Here is a 24339-nt window from a genome sequence, read left to right on the forward strand (position 1 = left end):
TGCAAAACTTTTGGCCATAACTATGCACCCTACAGACCTGGATATAAAAGACACAGATCTGTGCACACAAACACATAGCAAATGCACAAAATATCCATCCAGATTTAATAAAAAAAACATCAGGCAGTTAAAATAAACGCAGCCGTTATTGAATATATGCAATGTACTCTAGGTATTTGACTGTAGTAGTGATGGCTACTGTATGTTGAATAGCATTAGAAAAATGACAGATCTCCACATATTGCATGTTCCGCTGGGGTTTCCATGCATTTTTTTTGCGTTTGGTTGGTTGGTTTGTTTGTAATACAGGCATCCATCTTCTGTATAGGAATATAGTCACATATGATCATATAAGTTAAACCTCTAAAAAAAAGAAAAAACAAACATAATAAATGCACCGGCGGTCATGCGCGCGCGCACACACAAGCACACACTCATTCACTGCATAATCCTCTCTCTCGCTCGCTGGCTGGCTGACACACAGGACTGCGTCTTTGTTATGGTAATGCGTCGGGAGTGTGATGGGGGCTGGCAGCCCATGGGGAGAGCACTGTTAGCCGTGTTCAATGAGAGTGAAGGAGGGGGCCGCTGTGAACCAAGACAATGCATTCAGGTCAGGCAGGGAGCGCAGCAGCACCCAGGTGCATTAAAGGCACAGTAGCAGCAGCAGCGCCTCCTCAGCACAGTGTTTCAGCAGGATCAGTGCGAGGGCACAAACTGGGTGCTGTCCTTATTTCAGGAGTGTTTCAGCAGGATCGCTGCGAGGGCACAAACTGGGTGCTGTCCTTATTCCAGGGCATGCCTAGTCAATTCAAGGAGGCCACGCTGCAATCAAATCCTTGGTCCATTGACTTCAATGTTAACAGACCTTCAATATCAAGGCCACATTTTGTTGGTCCCCTGACTGGTTGCACTGTACTTTATTATCAGATATATGTCACTCATATTAAACCTGTTTAATTTCCTACTGCTCTATCAATTCTGTTGTTCTTCAGCACTTTCTAACTGTTAAATCAAAAGGTGTTTCAGAAAAGAAATATCTATTGCGCTGTTCACCGAAGCCTGTGCAACAGTGATATGCTTCCCCACCTCACTTCCTCTTTGAGGATTCTTCCCAGATGCCGTTTATTGCTGGGATAGTTGGCATGCATGGCTGATAATGATCTAATAGTAGGAAAAGGTGGATGACTCAATCTCTTTAAGCGTTGCTTGCTAGTAGTTCAGTATGTAGCTGTGAACAGGTGCAATTCAAACCCAGTAGTAGATGCAAAGCAGTGTCCAGGATTACGTCACCCTCACTAATATCCATCACCTCATTCCATTCTGACCATGACGTCTGTGGGTTATTGTCCTTGGCTTAGTGGTGAATATTGAGTTGCGGCTCTGAAATCAGTCAGCATGGTGTGCTGAGGGGAACGGGGGTGTTAATGGTTCTCACACCCTTCTCGATAGAAACAGGCACATGATCATCTTGACGGAAAAAGAAAGTAGGTTATAAAGAACACCTCGCAGCAGTGTGTGAAGGTGTGACTGTACAGAACCAAAACTCTGAGAGAGCTGCAGCTCAGTACCCCACACTCACAAACCCATGCCTCTCACAGCCAGGACTGACGTGTGTCCATACAGTTATCATCCAGACTCACCTCTCTGAAACACTGTGAGATGACCTTGAAGAAAGCAGACAAACCCCAGGCTGTAGCCCATGTCTTAATAAGCGTGATGTGAAGCACATGGCTGTGTAATGAGAAGCAATGCTGCGTGGAGCACAGAGAGAGGGGAGGGGGGCTAGTCATTGCTATGCAGATTAACGCTGAGCGAGCGTGATTTAGAGGAGGGCATCGGCAGTGGATTAAAAAGCTGTCTGCCTCTTCTAATGAGGCGAAGGAGAGCGGGGGAGGAAGAAACCACGCCAACACGCCACTGCCCAGAGCGGAGCGCAGTGGGGGTACAGTGCAGGGCAGGGTGACCGAAGGGAAGTGCAGGCTATTGATTCCAAAAACTGGGCTGGATTCCAAAAAAAGGGGGCTATCGATTAAAAAATGGGGCCAGTTTCAGACTGCAAACTAGAGTTGGTAAGCACACAACACATTACAAACGAACACTGTATACATCGACAACTAGAAGGGAAGATCAAAAACATGCTTTTAAAAAAACTAGGAGCATTTAGTATTAGCACCCCAAATATAAACCTAGCATGGAGGGGAGGGACAGAGATCTGCCTGCCCGCCTGCCCGCCTGCGCACCTGCCTGCCTGTCTGCCTGTCTCTAAACACAGTAGCAGCTCAGGGTTTCTCTGAAAATCCTGTGAGGTTTCCTCACGGACATCAGTGAGATTTCAGGAATGCTGACAGGTCAATATTTTTAACACCACTCTTTGGATTTTGTTGCCTCATCTGCATAGAAATAGGATTCCACTGTCCTTTCAATAGCATCCAGTGAATTACTCATCCAGGCTTAGTTGTCCCTTCAGTGTTAGTGAATAACAAATAGGCTTGATGAGACGGTTTTATAAGGAGAGGTTAGAAGTGATAGAGCACAGGGTGTCATCTTGAATTAATCATTTCAAACACAAGTCTGTGTTGTTTACAAGAACTCCACTGTGTAAACAAGATGGAAAGATTTTAAGCAAGGACTTATTTGTGGTCATTAACATTTTGTCAAAGGTGCATTCTCCCTTCCCCTTCGAAAGATTTCATAGCTGGAGTTGGAGATCAGAACCCTGAACTTCTGGCCTGTGGGTGTGATGCAAGATTATTTTTTAAGCATGGATTGATAATTGAATACATGCCTGTGCCATACTCCAGGTGTAAACTACTGCTTTTCATGCAACCAGCATAGTGTGCTGTATTGTGGAAACATCGAATGTTACAAATAGCTGTCGCTGTTATATATAGATTTATAAGGTAGTGCTGTGGTTTAACCAATTTTCCATCCCCTTGCAAGACCCAGGGCTTCCCTGCTGGAGCGTGACGAGGCTGGCTGCGCATTGCTCTGCTCGGTGGAATAGTCTTGTCTTTCACAGCATGAGAACGTGCAAGATTGCATATTTAAATAGCACAGCGCTCTGGGGAGATAGGGAAGAGATATGCAGCCTCTTATCAGAGCCTGTACAGAGCTGGGGTGAGGGAATATAGAGAGAAGAGGAGAGGGGTGGAGGGAGAGAGAGGAGATTAGGATTAAACAGAGAGAGAGAGAGTTTGAAAAACAGCAGTAGGAATGGAAGGGATATAGAGGAGGGGGGCTGAGAAATAAAAAGGAAGAGCAGGAGCCGGTGACCTCCCTCCCGGTTGCTCCCTCCACGCGGTTCATGCTTTCCTGCACCAGCGACCGCACGTCTCACTGTGGGCAGACAATACACTGACAGCCCTGCCTTCATCTTTTTAATTTGGGGGAGGGTTATATATATTAGATGTTTAAGTACTGGTGCAGCTAAAGTGGGGGACCATCTCTCTCTCCCTCTCTCTCAGAGCTGACTCCCACTTGCCTCTCTCTCTCTCTCTCTCTCTCTCTCTCTCTCTCTCTCTCTCTCTCTCTCCTCTGTCTCAGAGCTGATTCCTGCTTATCTCTCTCTCTCTCTCTCTCTCTCTCTCTCTCTCTCTCTCTCTCTCTCTCTCTCTCCCCCCTCCCCCCCCCCCCTTCCCTCCCCAAACAAATATGCCAATTAGAGATTTTGTTCCTTTTGTTGTTTGCTGTTTCATCAGCAGGAGCTTTTTAGGAAGAGATTCCCCGGGGCCTTCACAAACCGCTGGGACGCTGCACCACACTGTACCTCCAGTACCTCCGTGGCGTTGCTCTGCGTTTGGGGAGCTTGTGACGTGAGCAGTTTGAGAGGCTCTCAGTAGCAGCCTGCTCTCTCGTCCCCCACCGTCCCCCTCCCCCTCTCCCTCTCAGCTCCGTGCTTCAAGACACATCAAAAATAATAAGAGAGCACAGGTCACTGAGTTTGCAGTCTGCCGCTGCGTGAAGCAGGAGAGACACGAGACACAGAAGGGGGAGAGAGAGAGCGAGAGACACAGAGGCAGAGAGAGAGACAGGCTGTGGGTAGTCAGTGTTCCAGCTCTGTCTCTCCTGAACATCCAGATTCAGCCAGTGTTCAGCGCTGACCGACAGAGCCACGGGAGGCAGGAGGTTTATCCAGCCTGGCTCTGGGCTGTCGAGAGGGGAATGGGATTGACGTGCAGACCTGGAGGACAGAGCGAAAGCTTCAGCCAGGGATAAAACAGTATGGTAACGTTAACGTGTCGATCTTACACGGCTTTGCTGCCTGCGCATTGCATTTCATCTTATTGCATTGTATTTCATCTAGTTTGCATTGCATTTCATGTATCTATTGATTCACTTATTCATTAATTTGTTTTATTTTGCAAGCACCTGTGTTCATATCAGTGCAAGGAACTAAATATAGCACTGATGAGATACTCCTGTGTTTTTCAGGGCATCATGGGTGTGTGTGTGTGTGTGTGTGTGTGTGTGTGTCTTTATGGTTGACCAGACAGACACAATCCGCAGCATGCTGAACATTGGTTTGAGGTAGTGGGAGAGACTGTGGCTGCAGACTGCCGTTGTTGTTTTGTTCATAGCTGGAATGCTAGGGGTTTGCATCTCCCGATCAGTTCTTTGCAATGTAATCATTCTTCTAATTCTTTAAAATGCTGTTTACAGGGCTGCTCCGCTGAGATGCAGCTCCGTCTTATCACACAAAGGGTTTTTTTTTTTTTTTTTTTTTTTGGTTGCTGTATTAATAAAACAATTATTATGGGGTGTGTTTTAGTGAAACAGTGGTGGAGCTCAATACCGCCACCCAAAACGCTACATTAAATGCAGGGTCGATCTAGTGCCTTATTAGTGTCTAGTGTCTTATTCAAGAGCAGGCTGCAACTACCACTATTGCAAGCCTTCTGCATTTTAATTGTAGTATTTTTATTTAGACGAGATTGCAGTGCCACTGTAAACACACGATTAAGAGATATCCAACAGCCTCAAATGTAATCTAAAAATAGATGCTAGTTGTAATGGGGGGGTGGGGGGGGGTTAGAGGTCCCTCTCAATTTCCAGGCCAGACCAGCGATGAAGAGCAGCAATAGAATCTCTGGTACCACACTGTCTTATTTACTTTATTAGCTAACCAAAATATTGAAAGCATGCTAAAAGCAGGAATCTGTAATAATGTTAATAAAGCTAATAGGAGAGGTTAACAAATGGATTGTGAAGCGTTGGTTTGTAAAGTGCTCCTTTAAGCAGGCAGGTTTGTATTATTGGGGTTAGAGACAGACACAGGATCTTTCAGCCGCCGGCTCTGTGTGCTGCTGTCTGATGCACTCTGCGCTGGGGCTGCAGTAAGGAGGAGCGGGGGAGTGCTTGTCGGAGCGCTTCTCTCTCTATCTGCCTGGTTCTCATTCTTTCTGTCCTTCTGTGCTTTACACTTCACTTCCAGTTTAAAGACATGCTTTATGTCTGTCTTCCTGTTCGACGATGATGCGCATTCCCTGGACCCTCCCATCATAGCAAAGATGTAGAGCGTGTGTGTTTAAGTGCTCTCCAAGACCTTGTGTAGTACTTGTACTGCGCCGCCAGCCCTTGTTTTTAACTCAACAGCACACGCAGAAAACAAATAGCGTCCTCCTGTATTGCTGTATTGACTCGTCTTTTAGTAGATGAAGGCTTGGTATTTTCTATCAAAACTCCATTCAAATCAAGTCGGGTGGTTGAAAGTCAGATCCTCAGGTGTCATAAGACTCCCATTGCATAGCAGTCTGATTCATTCCTGATTTTACTATGAGTTTAACAGAACACACCTGAGCTTATTACCTGTACACTGTGGATAGTGAAACTGGTAGTAAAACATGGAAAGGGGGAAACTGCTGTGCAATGGGAGTCAAGTTTCCACCCCTGTATAAGATTTTTTGATGCTTTACCATGCTTTTACCTTGGTTCACAACTCCAAGTGAGAGAACGCCTCTGAGCTGGTACAGGGCATGCCAAAGACTGGACTGTCTTGAGTGTACAGTGTTCTGAGTAGTGCACGCTGCACACAGTGTTTAGTTGTGGTTATATTCTGCGTATGCTTTTACTACATGAGATGTTTGTTTGAAATAAAAGTGCATTCGGCTACACCTTCATCCACTGGACCTGGGCCCCATCACCTTTACAAAGGCTCCGGCGCTTTGGGGATGGGTCCCTTCTTTGTGTTATTAACCCATTGTTGTATTAAAAATGGCAAGACATAGTGTGAGGCAACATATTTCTGCCTGGCAGGCGTCAAGTGCAGCTGCGAACCAGACTTGATAACCGCACGCAGTCTCTCAGTCTCGTCCTTGCTGGTTCACCAGCTAGGGCAGTGCAACTTAAACATTTTGTCAGTGCGGTGCTCAGGATCATTCTGTTCTGCAGTACATTCAATACCTTCACCGAGGTGCTCTCTCTCTCTCTCTTTCTCTGATTTATTCCTAACCCCACCCCTTCAAGCAAACCTGTCTGTCTCTCCTCATTATGTAATGCTTAGTCCCTCCCATCAGCGCAATCAAAAATGCCAACTGCAGCTGCAGACCCAGCTTGGCAAAACACTTCTGTACAGGCCTGCTTCACTTCACTGCACACACATGCACAGATGCACACACGCACAGATACACACACACACAATCACACCTGAGACTCAAAGCACCAATGTTTACCACCATAATATACCACATCCGTTTTTCATTAACAATCAGTACAGTAGCAATAGCCATGCAGTTGACATGCTGCCTGTCCATACACAAATAGTGCATTAAAACAGCTAATATCATTTGTGGACTGTGCAGTCAGTTGAGATCCTGATGCAGACAGACAGACACCCACGCAAGCATCTACTGCAGCCCTCGGCAGCTGCTCTTGTCCTGCTCTGAACTGGCCAGTAATCCCCTTTCTTCATATTCCTCCAGTACTGTTAAATACTCTTCTCGTCAGACCGCTTCCTCATTCTTTTCCATCCTTCTCTCTGTTTCAAAAGGTTTATTGGCATGACAAAAGATTATTCATGTTTTGTTGAAGAATTATAGTCAAGTAGAACAGGAACTCAGCAAGTTAAAAACATGCATGTTATTCTATATATTATACTTAATACAACAGTGTATCTCAGGCTGTGACAGGCAGCCTAACACGAGAACACTCCTGATTATCAGGTCCTACTCAAGTGGAACCCCTAGACCCTGTACAGCTAGTTCCTGTGAGAAAGCTCAGTCCAGTAGTCAGATTTGTGGAGGCGTGGCTCTGTGCCTGCCTCGTCTGTCTGTCTTTTTTCTCAACAGCAGCCTGTCCAACGTGTTTGACTGCCGCAGGACTTTAGATAAATAGTTGCTTTTTTTTAAAAAACTAAAACTAAAATCCATTTAAAAATATCCGCAAGGATATCCACAGGCCTGGACAACCTTTCATCTCTTAAGTTCCTGTTTAAGTTTCTTTACCTTTCTTCTCATTACTGAAAACTGAAACATTTGCAGGTCTTTCTATAGAGAGACAATCGTTTTTACATTTCCAGGAAACCAGTTTTTCACGTTTAACGTTCCCAAAATAAGGTGAAACTGAAGTGCTGTTTTGTGATAACAGTATTAGTAACGGTAATATTGGATAGATGTGAAGGTGAATGTCCAATACTGCAAGCAGGCAGGGCCAGCCTGAGTGTGCTGAGCGAGAATGCCTCAGCTGTGATGTCAAGCTCTTCCACTCACAGGGTCATAAGGGCACTGTTGCTTTTCTGCTTTTTCAGTCGTGACTCAGGCTTCCTCTCCCTTGTATTGTCAGCGCTCTGCTTTTCGTAGATTACACTGAGGAAGAATTTACAGTGCGAGAAACGCATTTCCTGCTGCTGCTCAAGACGGAAGGTTGTGTAGAGCGCAGTGCCCGCAGTGCAGGGTTAGTGTAGCAGTGCTAGAGCACTTATAGAATACCAGGCTGGGCTGGGCTGGGCTGGGTGTTCTTTGTGTGAGCAGGACGCTGGCAGATGAGGAGGAATGATGCCTCTCCACGTAGCCCCAATAGAACGGTAAATACATGCTTTTTCATGGGTTTCTTTTCCCCAGCAATCTTCTTTCCACCTTTTCTTTGATCTTTTACTTTGAATCCCTTTACTACATTCAATTTGTCTTACTCCATACTGTCCACACACACACACACACACACACACACACACACACACACACACACACACACACACACTCACTCACTCTCTGTTTCTTTTTATCATAATTTAGAGATCAATACAGGGTCCAGAATGTTCAGACCTTGGGCTGATTTTATTTCAGACTGAAGTATTTTTCTTGTTTGCCTCCTACCATGCAGTACTTTAGAAGCTACTGAATTGTATGGGCAGGGAAAGTGGCGATTCTCCCCAGACAGGCCCCTCTTGTAAAGGCAGGGTACCCAAGCTGAGGTGAAGAAGTCTGTCCTGCACAGAAGAGTCTGCAGTAGCATTACTGTACCTGTACTTGCTGTAACAGGGCTGTCTGCCTAATGCCAAGCTGCTCATTCACAGTGTACAGCAGCCACATGTGTGTTTCTGCATCTGAACTACACAAACCCCTAGAAGTGTGTGCATGCTTTTCAGTTTTGTTTTCATGAGAGTTTTGTTACGTGCCAGTTTGTGAAACTGCAGTAGAAGCACATGTCAGCAGATTTGGTGGTTGGTTTTTTCATCCACAGAGAAGCTTCCCCAATATCTCTCTCTCTCTCTGCCTTTAACTTTCTTCTCTTAGTATCTGTAGAGAAGAGGCACTGCGTTTGCGTAAGGAAGGGTGGCAATGTCTAGATAGACACAAGCTATATACAGCACAGGAAATGCAGCAAATCAAAACTTAAGTATTGTAATATTTTGTTATATGATTAATGAAAAAAAAAGTAAGGAACTATCTTTATTTCTTAATATAGTCATGTTGTTGTTTTTTTCCCCCTTTTATTATTGTTGTTGTTTTTTTTCCCCCTTTTATTATATATTATCTTTTATGATAATTTTTCAGCGGTGCAAAATAACAACTGAAAAAATGGCACAATGTTTCTGTGGAAACAGATAAATGATTACTTGTGCGTGATGGGGGAATCTTTTCACGTTCAAGGCTCTGATTTACCAGTGTCTTTCCAGACCACAGTAGCACACTTTCCTTTGAATGTCTCATTTGAAAGACACAACACCTAAAGGCTCACAATATACAGGAATCCCATTCTCTTAGCGACTAGCTCGTATCTCGTAAAGATAGCCAAAGCAGCTACGAGGTTTTCCCGAGCACATCGTGTTGGTACAGTCGACTGTAAAGAGTTTTAACTGTGATATAAAGCAATTTATATATAACGTAAAAGACTTTCCTTGCTATCTAATTGTCATCCAGCAGCTTGCTCAGGTGCAGACCCTGACATTGAGCCTGGCCTCTGATGCGATTGCCTGTCTTCTCATTGTGTGTTACAGCTGGAGAAGGGGGAGGTGAGCACCCTGGGGCTGCCCCCGAACACGAGCCACGCTGGCTCGGACGGCAACATCAGCCTGGACGTGCCCGAGGCGCCCGACCCGCAGCGCACCAAGGCAGCCATCGAGCACCTGCAGCAGAAGATCCTGAAGATCACGGAGCAGATCCGCATCGAGCAGGAGGCTCGCGACGAGAACGTGGCCGAGTACCTGAAGCTCGCGCACAACGCCGACAAGCAGCAAGCCTCCCGCATCAAGCAGGTCTTTGAGAAAAAGAACCAGAAGTCCGCCCAGACCATCTCCCACCTGCACAAGAAGCTCGAGCACTACCACAGGAAGCTAAAGGAGATCGAGCAGGTAGGTGCGGAGAAGGGCATTCCAACTGCTTTACCCATAGACACAGAGAATAGACATGAACTCTTTCATGAACCCTTACAGTACACTGTTACAATCAATTAGAGTGACTTTGAGAAAAGCATTTTTTGTCAACCGCTGTGACTGTAAGGAAGAAAACTGAACTATTAATAAACTGGATAATACAAACTTTACAAAGTTTTGTGTACTTTCAGAATTGCATTTTTCCCCAATGTTTCTCTTTAAAATTCCACTTAGTGCTGTGAAAAAGTATTTGCCCCCCGTCTGATTTTTTGCATTTTTGCACATTTTTCACATTGAATTTGGTCAGATCTTTTTGTGGGTTGTAGTGGTATATAGAGGGAGTCTGAGAGAAAAAATGACACCAAAGTTTGACACTTTCATTTGTTTGGTGTGCAAGGTAATCAAACATGCAATCTTCAGGTGTGAAAAAGTTATTGCCCCCCCTAGATAACTCAACCCAGTTAAAGGGATAATTAGGGTCAGCTGTTTGAGTACTTTGGTTAACAATCAGGCCTGATTTGGGCCAGCCCTGCCCAATATGAATCTGACTACCTTTGGCCATTACCATCAGAGTGAAGTTGTCAGCACACAGGTTCTAGAGGCACATCGTGCCACGATCAAAAGAAATTCCTGAAGACCTCCGGAAAAAAAGTTGTTGATGCCTTTCAGTCTGGAAACCACAGTCAGAGCCATATTGTCCAAATGGAGAAAGCTTGGGACAGTAGTGAATCTTCCCAGGAGTGGCCGTCATGCCAAAATCTCTCCAAGAACAAGGCGTAAAATCATCCAGGAAGTCACAAAGAACCCTAGAACAACATCTAGGGATCTGCAGGCCTCTCTCACCTCCGCTAAGGTCAGTGTTCATGACTCCACCATCAGAAAGACACGGGCAAAAATGGGTTTCATGGCAAAGTAGAAAGGCGGAAACCACTGCTTACTAAGAAGAACATGAATGCTCATCTAAAGTTTGCCAAAAAGCACCTGGATGATCCTCAAGAGTTCTGGAACAATGTTCTATGGACAGATGAGTCAAAAGTGGAACTTTTTAGCCAACGTGGGCCCTGTTATGTCTGGGTAAAACCAAACACTGCATTCCACAATAAGAACCTCATACTAGCAGTCAAGCTTGGTGGTGGTAGTGTCATGATTTGGGGATGCTTTGCTGCATCAGATCCTGGACAACTTGCTATAATTGAAGGAACCATGAATTCTGCTCTGTAACACAGAATTCTACAGGAGAATGTCAGGCCATCCGTCCGTGAGCTGAAGCTGAAGTGCAGCTGGGTTATGCAGCAAGACAATGATCCGAAACACACAAGCAAGTCTACATCAGAATGGTTGAAGAACAAGAAATTTAAAGTTTTGGAATGGCCTAGTCAAAGTCCAGACCTAAACCCCATTGAGATGTTGTGGCAGGACCTGAAACGAGCAGTTTATGCTCGAAACCCACAAACGTCACTGAGTTGAAGCAGTTGTGCATGAAGGAGTGGGCCAAAATTCCTCCACGGCGCTGTAAGAGACTGATCAACAACTACAGGAAGCGTTTGGTTGCAGTTATTGCTACTAAAGGTGGCGTAACCAGTTATTGAGTCTAAGGGGGCGATTACTTTTTCACACGGGGGCATTGGGTACATAACTTTCTTTAATAAATAAATAAAAGCAGTATGTTGTGTTATGTGTTCACTCAGGGTCCTTTTTATCTAATATTAGGTTTTGCTTGAAGATCTGATTACATTTAGTGTCAAAAATATGCAAACATGCAGAAAATCAGGGGGCAAATACTTTTTCACGGTACTGTGTACCTGAAGAAGAGACTTCCCATCTCAATTAAAGTAATTAAGGAGTGTATGCTTAATACATGAATAACAATGATTATTATTGTAGCACTACCCTTGTATATTTGCCCCCGTTCATACTGTTCTGAACAGCAGTGTTCTCTCCTCCTGGCTCTTTCAGAATGGGCCCACGCGGCAGCCCAAGGACGTGCTGCGGGACATGCAGCAGGGCCTGAAGGGCGTGGGGGCCAACGTGCGAGCAGGAATCAGCGGCTTCGGAGGGGGGGTGGTGGAGGGGGTGAAGGGGGGCGTGTCCGCACTCTCCCACACCGCCGTGGTTTCCAAGCCACGCGAGTTTGCCAGCCTCATTCGCAACAAGTTCGGCAGCGCGGACAACATCGCCCACCTGAAGGACACGCTGGAGGACCCGCACCCGGAGGACAGCCAGCGTCCGTTCAGCGGCAGCGCCACCCTCGTCTCCAGCCCCAAGTACGGCAGCGACGACGACTGCTCCAGCGCAACCTCGGGATCGCCCGCCGGCAGCAACTCCGGGGCTGGGGGGCCCGGGCTCGGGCCAGGGCCAGGGCCAGGCATGGGCAGCCCCAAGTCCAACACGCTGGACAGCCACCACCACCACCACCACAATAGCCTGGACACCCTGCTGGAGGAGCTGCGCGAGATCAAGGACAACCAGGGGCACCTGGAGGACTCCATGGAGGATCTGAAGACACAGCTGCAGAGGGATTACTCCTACATGACCCAGTGCCTGCAGGAGGAGCGCTACAGGTCAGCTGACAGCTCCCCACTCCCTCCCTCCTCGCTTATGTCTCCCTCCTCACTCCTCCTTCCTCTGATGTAGTTACAGGAATGAAAGTAAGTCTCCCGGTGTATAGCAGTTTTATCTAGTCCTGCTTTGAATTTAATGAGATACTGTGGCTAAGCTCACAGTAAAACCTGGAAATGGTGAAACTGCTATGCAACAGGAGTCTAATTTGCATCCCTGGGTTTTACTGCAATTTTACATGTAGAAGATCATCACAAACCATTTTTACTTGTGACGTCAACAGGCAGTCAGATTCGTGCACGCAGATGTAACGATATTTATTCCGCTTATTAAGTTCTGAAAGTCGAGTCAGAGGCACCGTGGCGGGCCATTGGCTTGGTTTTGTTTCCTCTGATTTGAGGTCTGGTCCTGCACAGCCAATTCCTGTGTTTGTATCTCCGCAGGTACGAGCGATTGGAGGAACAGCTGAACGACCTGACAGAGCTCCACCAGAATGAGATGACCAACCTGAAGCAGGAGCTGGCCAGCATGGAGGAGAAGGTGGCTTACCAGTCCTATGAGCGCGCCCGCGACATACAGGCGAGTGTGGGCTGGGCTGCGGGGCACAGGGGGCTGCAATCAGAGAGCACTGGCTACAGTGCAGCATTACAAAGTTGCAAAGATCAAACAGACACACACAGAGTAATAAAAAAAAAGAGCAACAAAAGAGACTGCTTGAAATGTCATTTTTCATAACATGCCAAATGACCGTTTTTTTTATCTAAACAGAGGTGGATTTAGCAGTGCTTTGCTTTGACTCTTCTAAAAGAACAGCAGGCTGTGCTTCAGACCAGCACAGACCCAGTCACCCCTCTGCTGCTAGAAGCGGTAGAACTCCTGACCCCAGCCTCCCCTTCTCTAACCCTGCCCCTCTCTAACCCTGCAGGAGGCGGTGGAGTCCTGCCTGACCCGCGTCACAAAGCTGGAGCTCCAGCAGCAGCAGCAGCAGGTGGTTCAGCTGGAGGGGGTGGAGAACGCCAACGCGCGGGCGCTGCTGGGCAAATTCATCAACGTCATCCTGGCGCTCATGGCCGTGCTGCTGGTCTTCGTCTCCACGCTGGCCAACTTCATCACGCCGCTCATGAAGACGCGAATGCGGGTCTTCGGCAGCGTCTTCCTGGCCCTCTTCCTTATCTTCCTGTGGAAGCACTGGGATAGCGTGGTGTACGTCTTTGAACCCTGGCTGCTGTCCAGCTGAGAGCCCACCGGAACGGGTCACATCACTGCTGCTCCGTGCCGGAGGTTATTCCTTTATATATATATAATTTGCGCCCGCGAGCGCATTGGCATACTGTTCCTGAGTTCTGTGGTGGGTTTTTTTCAGTTGTTTTGGAGGGGGTTAGGGTTTGTCCACCGTTAAGCCACAGTTTTTTGTTTTCCTTTTTTTTTTTTTTGGTCCCATTTCAGCTGTCTGAAAGAGGCAGGAATAAATAATTACTCCCCTTCCGAGGATGGGACTGGAAAACGAGAGTCAGGCTTGAAACGGCTAGCTGGACGGCCTCCCTCTGCCGTGTCACACTGTTGGCCCAACCACAAGCAAACACAAGGAAGCTACGTTTAGAATGACAAGTGCTGTTTTTAGTTTTTTTGTTTTCTAACCATTTTTTAACAACTACTTGCGTTTCATATTTTGGGCTCCAGTTTTGCGAGGCCTGTGCGCATGGGAAGAGAACAGGGGAGCAGAAAAGGACATTGTGAAGGAGGTGATCGAACAGGGGATCAGAGATCCTTGAGAACTGAGGTGCTGCCAACACCACTAAGGAAAACGAATTCAGCAGCCAGCCGAATGTCGGTAGCCACTTCAGTAATTCTAATGAGTGACACCTGCTAACTGCACTGCGGCAATGAGCTACTGATTCAAAAAACCTTATGAAAAGAAAAGAAAAGCTGAACAAAACACACAACGCTTTTTAAACTTTGTGAAGATTCAGTTCTAGACCATGTGTAGATTTCGGACTATTGAGGTCGCTGTGGGACACTAGCCATGAGGGTGGGCTACTTAAAATTAGAGGTCACTCCAAACTGTAGCCCAGCCTGGACACAAACCGTCTTACTTCAATGGCAAGTATTGTACTCGCAGTGTCCCGTGTGTAATGTACTATAGATTATTTGTTAGATTTTTTTGAAAAGCGTGTCTTGACCTCTGTTTATTCCTCCTCACTAGGAATTCACACTTTTTTGTTACGTTTGTTACATATTTTAAATGTGTGTATTTATTTATTTATTTATTCACTATCTTTTTTGTTTGCGTTAGGTGTAACAGCCAACACAACATTAATGAAATGCTTTTATTTTTTTAGTTTTCTTCTAAAAGAAGTGGTGCAAATTGGTTATTAGTGTGCTCTTTGTTCTGTGTTCTGTGTTCTGTGTTCTGCGTTCTGTGTTCTGCGTTCTGCGTTCCAGGGCAGTGACGCAGCTCCCAGCTTCTTCAGCTCCAGTGCTGAACTGCAGGCTGGCTCTAATGGTTGTCTGCTCTCTAAGAGAGCTGTCTGAAACTACGAAACTGTGAGGCCAGGAGTGACGTTTCCAATACAGTAACATCAAGTCCTCTGCTACTATGATTTACTACTGTTGAACCTTTCCAGGCTGTTCCTAAACCAAGCAGTCTGTCTGCCTGTCTGTCTGTCTGTCTGAGTGCTTCTGTAGGACTCATTCATGGATCACATACCCCCTTGTGGTAGTCCAGTAGTCTCCGTGAAGAGTAAAAGTGGCTGCCACGCTCCCTGGAATAATCTTATGTTTGTGGAGCTACCACCAGGGGGCCACTTCATCTTTGAGCAGACTTGGCCCGGAATATTGAGTTTCAATCTGCCTTGTTTTCCAGTGCGCGTAAACAGACCTCGGGTCTGCCAGTGTTTTAGACAGTCTGTGATTAGTATTCTGTGCACATCAGGCAAAGACACAAGCTCTCTGTGCATGGCTGTGTGTGTGTGTGTGTGTGTGTGCGTGTGTGTGTGTGTGTGTGTTTGTGTTTGTGTTTGTGTGTGTGTGTGTGTGTGTATGTATGTGTTTGTATGTGCTTGTTAGAACAGTGCTTGTTTAGACCAGGGTTTGGCTTATGGAAACGCATGGTCTGCTCTGCAAGAGCCATCTAACACCGGAATTCATTCGGAGGGCAGGCACAGTGCCACTAAACTACCACAAGAGGGCGGTGTTCCACGACATATGAGCCTGACGTGGGCCGAGCGTGGTCAATGTGAAGGAATCACAGTACTGTAACTGCCCTGTGGGTCAGTCAACAGAGTAGCCTGGTAACCTGGCATCACCAGTGTTTCACACTCGTATTTAAGTCAGCTCGTTTTGCCCAAGGTTGGTTGGTTGTGTAAATGTTTTGAGAAATGTATATATTAGCGGAACATGGCTGAAGAACCTTGTTATGTATAGTTAAGACGGAAGGTCTTTTTTTGGTCCATGCTGTACCTGGCATGGAAGATGGTGATACTGTATTCTGCACACATGTCTTGTCTTTTCAATGACCAGCACAGCCTGACAAAGTATCATATCTGTGGTCTGTTCAGCACTCATACCTCCCTGACCCCCTGACAAGTGTCCTGTATGAGTTTTGTCTTTTGAAAGTTATAAGCCCTTAACGGGGGAATCACATTGGGCTACCAGGTATATTTCTTGACTGACCACAAGAGGGCAGACCTGTCTGTCAATCTCTGGTATTTAAAGCATTGTGTTTTGGAAAGGTATTTTCTCCTATTAAAATACAAACTAAACTAGCAAACGCAGTGAAGGAAACATGTGAAGCACTGATCGTCCAAATCTGTCAGCAACACACTCCTAACAGGGCTGTTCTGCAGCCCGTGCCTCGCTTTGCCTGCTTTCAGAAGCTGCAAGGAATCGCAAACCTGCCCAGGATAGAAAGAGTGAAACATTGTTTTAAAATCACTGCAAACTTTTGCAACCCTGAAGGGCAGTATTTGCAATGTCAAGGTGTCTAAAAGGTTAAATCTGCAATTAAACAATGGTATTGTTTGAAGACAGCTGAATGTATTTTCAAAGAACTGAAAAGAAACCGTTAGAAAGAAATCTAAACTGTGTGATGGATGGCTGTTAGGGCGCTGGGATGTTTTATTTTGTGTACATAAAGAAGGACATGGTACTGTATTGTTTGTGTTATAAAACACTGCCCTCTGCTGGGTGTTCTGTTAAATCACTTGCATTCTGCTTTAAGACAAGTGATGTGTGGTCTTAACTGTGTTTGGGGTTTGAAGGAAATGTGGTTCAAATTGAAAGTGGCACTTTATTCTTTATCTCTTTTTTTTCCTTTTTTAATAATAAAAACACTTTATTTGACAGAATAAAAGCTCAAAGTGGCATCTTAATTGTGAAAAGTGTCAGTGTGCAATATGGCAGCGTACCTTAGCAGCAGCTTTTAGAAAAGGACGCAGTATCCTGCCGTGAATCCAGGACATGAACGAAGGGACAGCGTGACAGTCATAGAACAGGCTGTGGCAGCAGGATCAGCACCGAGTCGTGAAATGGTTTCTCGTCCAACGCAGTTTAGATCCTTCAAATCGCCCCACGAGTCAGATGCAACTAGTAAGTACCGTACACTCGGCAGCAACTCCACTACATCATAATATACTCGGGCACTAGAGGGGGCTAGTGTGCCTGTGTACATACAAACACGAAAATCACAGCCCTACGTTTCCTGTGCCCTTGTGCTGGAGTTTAAGAACAGCGACCAAAGAGGCAGCAACAGCAGCGAGACAGCTCCCCTGCTCCGATGCCAAGACTTCGAAAAAAACACGCATTACTCAAAGTACAGCGTGGCTAGGAAACGTGACAACGATACGCACAGAGTGACGGGAGTACATACTTCAACAGCCAAGCTGCAATATATGCCCTATAAAGAAGTGCTAGGCGCCCCCACATTTCAAACCGCGCCTGCTTCCACAGAACGGGTCTGACATCCATCACTTACTCATGAATGCCATTAGGGACCGATCAAGTATTCGTCACACACGTGATTAGTACAGAACGTCCCGCAGCCTGCGTTTTTGGGCAGCACTGGCTGGCACTGGACACCCGTGTCTCAGTTACCACGTGTATTTTATATTAATATGCAACAAACCCTATGCATAGCCATCATTGTCAGTCTCGTATGAAAACATCCCACACTAAGGTATTATTGGCGTTTAGGTTCCAAACGCTGTTTGCATGCTGCATTAAGCACTACTGCCGTTTTGCACCATTTTGATATATGCGCATGGGTCAGCTGTTCATTGCATTTTGTCATTAATTTCTATTATTAATGGATTATGAAAATGTGAAGTTTTGGTATTATAAATGAAGGTTCCATTACTTGCGGACTGGCTAGAAAGTCTGTCCGCAGTGAAGTATAGCCGTATTTCGGTTGTGAGGTGGCTGATGATGGAACAGCAAAACAATAAAACAAGTCTTTGTTTTTCTCCACGGATATTGTGAAGCAAAGCAGCGCTAAGTTAAGTAAGATTGCCTCGCCCTGTGTGAATCGCCTGCCTGCCTTGACCGAGACCGCTACAGTATGTTTCATATTGCAATTCTGTTATTATATTTTTCTGTGTTTTGAAAGACTTCAGTGTTATCGATATCGATATCGAAATACGTGCACGATATCGATATACAATTTTCATATCGTTGCCCACCATGGAAACCCAGTGGACCGGACCGAGGCTCCATATCAACACATGAGAGGACACTCAGAGATGCATATTATTTCATCCAGCAGAGGGCAGCCTACACCCCTTTTTAACACGTGTGAGTTCAGTCCGAAGCTGTGCTCTCACTCACGCTGAAGTCAGTAGCTTTGCTGAATCCACCCGGGTGTAAATCCTATTGGGCTGGAGGGCCAAGCAGAGTTTTACGGCAGGAAAAATAATCTAATCTCATGTGTGTTTTAATTCATTACAATGCCATTTCAATATAAGGAAATTCAGTAATGTCCCAGTGGAAGAAAGTCTTATAGTTGTATAAAACTGTAACCCTACTCGATTACAGTGTCACCCATCAAATATCCATATAATGACATACCTGCTACATGAGGAGTGACCCATTGCTGCTTACCCAGGTATGTATAAAACTCAAGAGACAGTCAAGCAGACCAACAATTAATGCTGTTCCACAGATGAAGCACTGGCGCTAATATTGCCAACGGGTACGATAAAAACAAAACAAAACAAGTGCATGTCAACAACAACAGAGCCTTACAATCGACGGCTCTACCCTTTCAAGTGGTCAAGCTTTTCTATTGGCTTGTTTCCTTTGTGGTGCCTAAGCCCACCCAGCTTCTTTTGGCCACTGTGGTATCCACCTGGCACTATAGCCTAGACACCCGTGTGAATCTTTTTTAACTAACACCAGCCACACCCACATGTCTGCAGGCTCCCACACTGAACCACACTGACAGCTGTATCAGTGCAGACAGGCCAGCAGGCTAACACTGCTCCATATCCAGGTGCTGTTTGTGAAGACAATGAGAAGCTGTGAGCTGTACACCTCTCTGAACACTGGACAGAGTTTGGGTCTTGATAATTGGGCTCAACCTCTCAGCTGATGCAATTTCTCTATAGCTCACTGTGTGGAGTCGCTGACTAGCTTACATCACAAGGTTGCTGGTATCAGTGGAGAGTAGTACAGTGATGAACCAATACAGAACTGGCATCTGGGCACTGCTCCCAAATCCTCCTGTAAGAAATGGTACTGTACTGTACTGTACTGTGTTGTACTGCACTGTACTGTATTACACTGTACTGTGTTGTACTGCACTGTATTGTACTGCACTGCACTGGATCGCACTGTACTGCACTGGATTGCACTGTGCTGCACTGCACTGGATCTCACTACTGCGCTGGATTGCACTGTACTGCGCTGCACTGCGTTGTACTGCACTGCGCTGGGTTATACTGTGCTGCTCTGTGTTGTGCTGCGCTGCACTGGATTGCACTGTACTGCACTGCGTTGTACTGCGCTGTGCTGTGTTGTGCTGCACTGCACTGGATTGCACTGTGCTGCGCTGTGTTGTGTTGTACTGCGCTGTGTTGTATTGCACTGCACTGTACTGAGTTGTACTGCGCTGTGTTGTACTGCACTGCACTGGATTGCACTGTACTGCACTGCACTGTAGTCGACTGTATTAAATTGTAGATTCATGCATCTGGTGATGGAGGATATTTTATGCCAAAATGAAAAATGTGTAATTATATAAATACATAAATAAATGCACACCCTCCTTAAATCCTTTTATTTTAGACAGAGCCTGTTTGGAACAGGTTCCCGTCACCATTAGGACTCTTCGAAACAGGCGGAACCACTTCAGACTCAATCCTACCACATCAACGATTTAGATTTTTGCATGGGGGGGTATGTTAATTAGGTACCCACTTCTTTTGCATCTCATTCCTCGCTGTCTGAATTGTGGTTTTGCGACTGTTCTCATCCTTCCTGGTCGTTTTTGATTTTTGCTCGCGAGAAACAGTCGGAAAGTTAAAATCCCGCCACAAAAGCCCTCCCCAACGGTCAGAAAAGCTTTGCCATTCAGGGTAATGGTCTCCACTACACTGCAGATGTTTTTCTTTGTTGAAATTACACCCTTGTTATTTCTTGAGAATCTGTGCCAGGGAAGCGCCTGGTATCGCCCGGGACTGGAGACAATGCCACTGTGCTTTTCACTGCATCAGGAAACAAACGAAACCCAGCGGCAACGGTTACATAAACTGCAATTAGCGACTGCGATATTTAAAAAATAAATAAAAAATCTTAATATGTTGATGTCAGGACGCTACAGACCAGCGGGATTACGCAGCAGACACTGTTCTGCCTGCGCTGTCCACTGTGGCAGCCCTCCCAGCACGGCCAGCTCTCACACCGGGCACTGTGGGGGTGTCTTCCGCTCTGGCAGACAGTGACAATGCTGAAACACCGTGCTGTTTTTATTTCTCTCCTTGACCACTCGTTTCTTATATTGTTATATAAAACCGTTTTTAAAACTGATACAGTACGTCCAATATAATATACAAAATATTAAAGATTTAATACATTGGTTTAATTGTCGTCTTTTGCTTTCTCACTCATAAAGTGCTTTCAGCTTTACAGTGTAGTATAGCACAGCACAGCACAGTGCAGTGCACTGCAGTACGGGAGACTGGGGACAGTTCTAACAGTTTACCTTTCGACATTTTTTTTAGATAAAATCTCAGGGCTTTTGCCCAGGCAGCTCCTCTTCCACAGGCAGACAGAGACCTGAACCAAGCATGTGTGGAGTGAGTGATGGCACTCTAGCTTGCTTCTGATTGGAGAGATTCAAGGTGTTACAACCGACCCCGGTCTCCCCTATTATGTTCAGACCCTGGCCTGAGTTCATTTATCTGGTGATTTCTCACGTTTCTATTTTTTTCCCCACACTGCAATTTAACAGTATTTAAAACAATGTGTTTAAATTACATGGCTAAACCTGAGTTGGTCACACGATGTTTTTTGACAGCGAAGTTCTGCCGATATATTCCATGGTCGTGTTCTGGTCTTGAAAGACAAAACAGCGGTCCTGGGAGCTAAACCTTTACCTCACAGGGTTCCCATGCATTAGTGTATTTTTTGGCCTAGCAATCCTAAATTAAATAGCTGGTTTTAGAGATTTCCTTGGATTGAGACCTGCATTGAGGTTAAATAGTTGGGGTGATGGTGTGATTTAAGGTTTGGATAAGGTGTAGATGCATATTGCACATGTAACAATGCAGAAACATGGTCCTTGCAATGTATCGTCTTCTATGACAAACACAAATGGTTAAGCAAAGAGGACAATTTTAAAGGTACATTTGTTTAAACATGCCCCACACCCCTTGAAGTGCTTCTCTTCATTTGAATAGTTTGGCTTCACTGGGTACAGAAGGCTTGGTTGGGGGCTCTGCGTTCATCATTTATATCTCAGGACCTATTAATCCTCCATTTGGTATGCAGAATCCGAATGCATACCAAATGGATTATTTTTACATTCTAAATGCATGCCAAGGAAGAGAAATACCCCAAGTGCAATATGAATGAATGCTGGATGAATTGTTAGACCTGATTAAAGTGCTGCTGCATTAAGTCACACAGTTGGATTCCATGTGTTTCTAGGTTTAAGTGAAAGGTTCACCATAAACACAATCTTATATAACAGCGTGTTCAGAGAGGCCTCTCACAGCCCTGTCTCCATGAAGTAACCGCTCTATTCATTTAGGATGAATAATATCAGTTTCGCACATTGCTGTACACAGTGATACAGGGTCTAGCGCTGGCTTGCCCTCACCTTTCATGGTGTTCAGTTACTAACAACTGCAGGAACTGCACTGTACTTGTTTACTCACACATACTCAGCATCTCATTATCTGCTACTTCAAGGTCCAAAACTCTGAAGCCCTGACTCCTGAAAACCAGTGCATTGCCAACATGCCTTGGGGGTCCAAGCTACAAGTTTATAAAATGGAAACAAATTAAAAAAAAAAGACCTATTAGCGGTGTTCAACCAGTAATGAATACACAAGAAAAATTCATGTAAATTTCTTAAACTGGACAACGGGAGTTTGCGGTGATCTTTTGTTTTGTACCACAAGATTCAATATGGTATGCCTCTTCGATCACTAAGCACAATAAATCTTTCCTGGTAACTTTAACACAGGAGCGATCGCTGATGAGGTAAGTGAGGATTGTTTCTCCAGTCATTCCTCCCTCTCACTGGCACTGCATCTTTTCAAGGATCTCTGCCCGAGAGCTGCTGAGACACAGAGCTGCTGATAAGCCTTGTTATCCTCAGTCTGTTTCATCTTTGCCTTTGTGCGAAAGCCCCTTTTAAACAAATCACTTACATGCACACCATAAACACATTCCAACAGGTCTCCTCCTCATGGGTCATATGGAATTGCAGTCTGCTGGAGAATGCTAATTGGAGCTTGCTGCACTCAAGTGTGTGAGAAGCCCTCCAGTAAAGAACAGAACTGTGGGAGTGCAAGGAAATGTAATCCAGGCATTGCAGCACTGCATGCTTTACATGCTACATTACATAACTGAGGAAGGGCCAGGTTCTGATTATACAGCACTCCATTACTTTCAGGATCCATTCTTTGTACATTATATAATGTAATCAGGTTCTCCTGTGGAAAAAGATTCATCTGTAGAATTCAACGACACCACCTCAGTAAACTATACATTATTCTTATTGAATTTCTTTCAAACTCTCTGAAGTATACCAGGAATGGGTACACTGTGTAAACAGGCCCGCTCTCAATACTCTTTATACATAAGTTTCCCAGCGTTATGAAAAAGCAATGCTGTACTATTGAATGAGACGCAGTTCAGATGCTGAGCACCTGAGCACAGCATCTCTATTTGTGTGGCTTGTGTGGAGCTCAGCGACCTTGGGGTCTTGTCTGTGGGTCAAGGTGAAGATGCAGGAACCTGTTTACTGAGAGAAGCTGGGGCAGCAGTCTGGGGCACCAGCGCTGCTAACTATGATTGCGTAGGACGTGTGTCTAAACCCAGCGCCTGCGTGTGATTCCACCTTGTTTAAAGAAGGTGCATTATTAGGTACAAAAGAATTGCTGGCATTCCTTCTGGGCTGTGTGATGTCGCTCACTCACACCTGCAGGGCAGTGAAGCGGAAGACCTGGCCACAATAAAGAGAATCTGCATTCCTGCCTGAGAGGAGATTCAGACTCATCCCAGGCTGTGGTCAGGAAGCAAAGAGACCTTTCTTTAAAATCACAGCCAGTCTATTGCAATTGGAAATACTTCAGGGGCTACATAACTGTACACGGGCGCATGCAAAAATATACCTGCAACAAGAACAACGCCACAAATGGAATTTAAGAGGACAGTACAGTAACATGAACAAAAACAGTGAAAGAATATGAAGCTTCTTGCTCTCTCAAAGCAAAGGCTTACACAGAGCTCTGCCAGCGAGCTTTTCGAATCATTCCTTCCTAACGTGCCGCTCTGCTGCTTCAACACGCTGGGCATGTTTAGCTGGGTGTTTGTTTTTAACATCCTTACTGAGGGCTGTGTGGAATTATTGTATTCAAAGCATTTAAGAAGGGTGGCGTGCAAAACCAACAGCTCACGTCTTGTTTGTTTTTTTAACTTTGTAAAAAAGGCAAGGTCTGTATCTGTGCCCCCCCCCCTCTCCCACTCAGTCCCTCGCTTCAATGGGTGTTGAGACCCCAGCCCCAGGTTTTAGACAGAGAATCCTATCATAGACAGTATTTAATTGGACACAGTTACTCAGCTAGGTTTAAAGGTGCTGTCGGTCTGTTGTGTTGATCAGCCCCAGGCTGTGAAAGGTCTTGTTTTTTTAATTTTTTTTTCATTACGTGTCTGGGAATTTTTAAGGGAGTGTTTGGACTTGTTTTCAAGTGTTTGCATAGCTGGCAGAACTATTCAAAACATCAAGCGACGTATTCCGCACAGCTTGCTGTTTGCACAAGGTGAAATGAGCAGCTGCCATCCGTCTGGCTGTCAGCGAAGGTACAAGGTCTAACAAGCGATAGAGTTCTCAGAGCAACATTCAACATTCAGATTCCCAACTGTATTCTCTCTTTCACTCAGGTGATGGCAATTTATCCTGCCAACCACACTGTGAAATCACAGCCTCAGGTAGGGTCCTAATACCCATCACACAGGAAGTTAGTTTGTAGGTGGGGTCCTAATACCCGTCACACAGGAAGTTAGTGTGTAGGTGGGGTCCTAATACCCGTCGCACAGGAAGTTAGTTTGTAGGTGGGATTCTAATACCTGATGCACAGGAAGTTAGCTTGTAGAAAGAGCACAATATTTGTCACACAGGATGTTTTTAGTTAAAAAGTTGTTGTGCCGCCAATGAGAGATACAGAATTGGGTTTTTAATAGCCCTGGCACAGGGGAGAGGGGAAATTTAAGCAAAGAGCAGGTTCCAAACTAAGACTTCGCTGCTTCTG

General features: G+C 45.5%; 1 protein-coding gene across 4 annotated transcripts in view; it reads left to right on the top strand.

Annotated features, from left to right (window-relative positions):
* The window catches only part of LOC121300182 (transmembrane and coiled-coil domains protein 2-like), a 37081-nt gene extending 20373 nt beyond the window's left edge, over positions 1-16708 (top strand). For 2 of the 4 annotated variants that reach the window (XM_041228673.1, XM_041228675.1), the window contains exons 3-6: positions 9434-9787; positions 11765-12369; positions 12811-12946; positions 13293-16708. In XM_041228673.1, coding sequence (XP_041084607.1) covers positions 9434-9787; positions 11765-12369; positions 12811-12946; positions 13293-13604 — 1407 coding nt within the window. In that variant the 3' untranslated portion in view covers positions 13605-16708. Of the gene's footprint in view, positions 1-3712; positions 4228-7917; positions 8021-9433; positions 9788-11764; positions 12370-12810; positions 12947-13292 lie in introns of those variants that run through there. The other 2 variants (XM_041228677.1, XM_041228676.1) reach the window with 2 other exon arrangements.
* Positions 16709-24339: the final 7631 nt, after the last annotated feature.

Source organism: Polyodon spathula, chromosome 25 (genome assembly GCF_017654505.1).
Source record: "Polyodon spathula isolate WHYD16114869_AA chromosome 25, ASM1765450v1, whole genome shotgun sequence".
NCBI lineage: Eukaryota > Metazoa > Chordata > Actinopteri > Acipenseriformes > Polyodontidae > Polyodon > Polyodon spathula.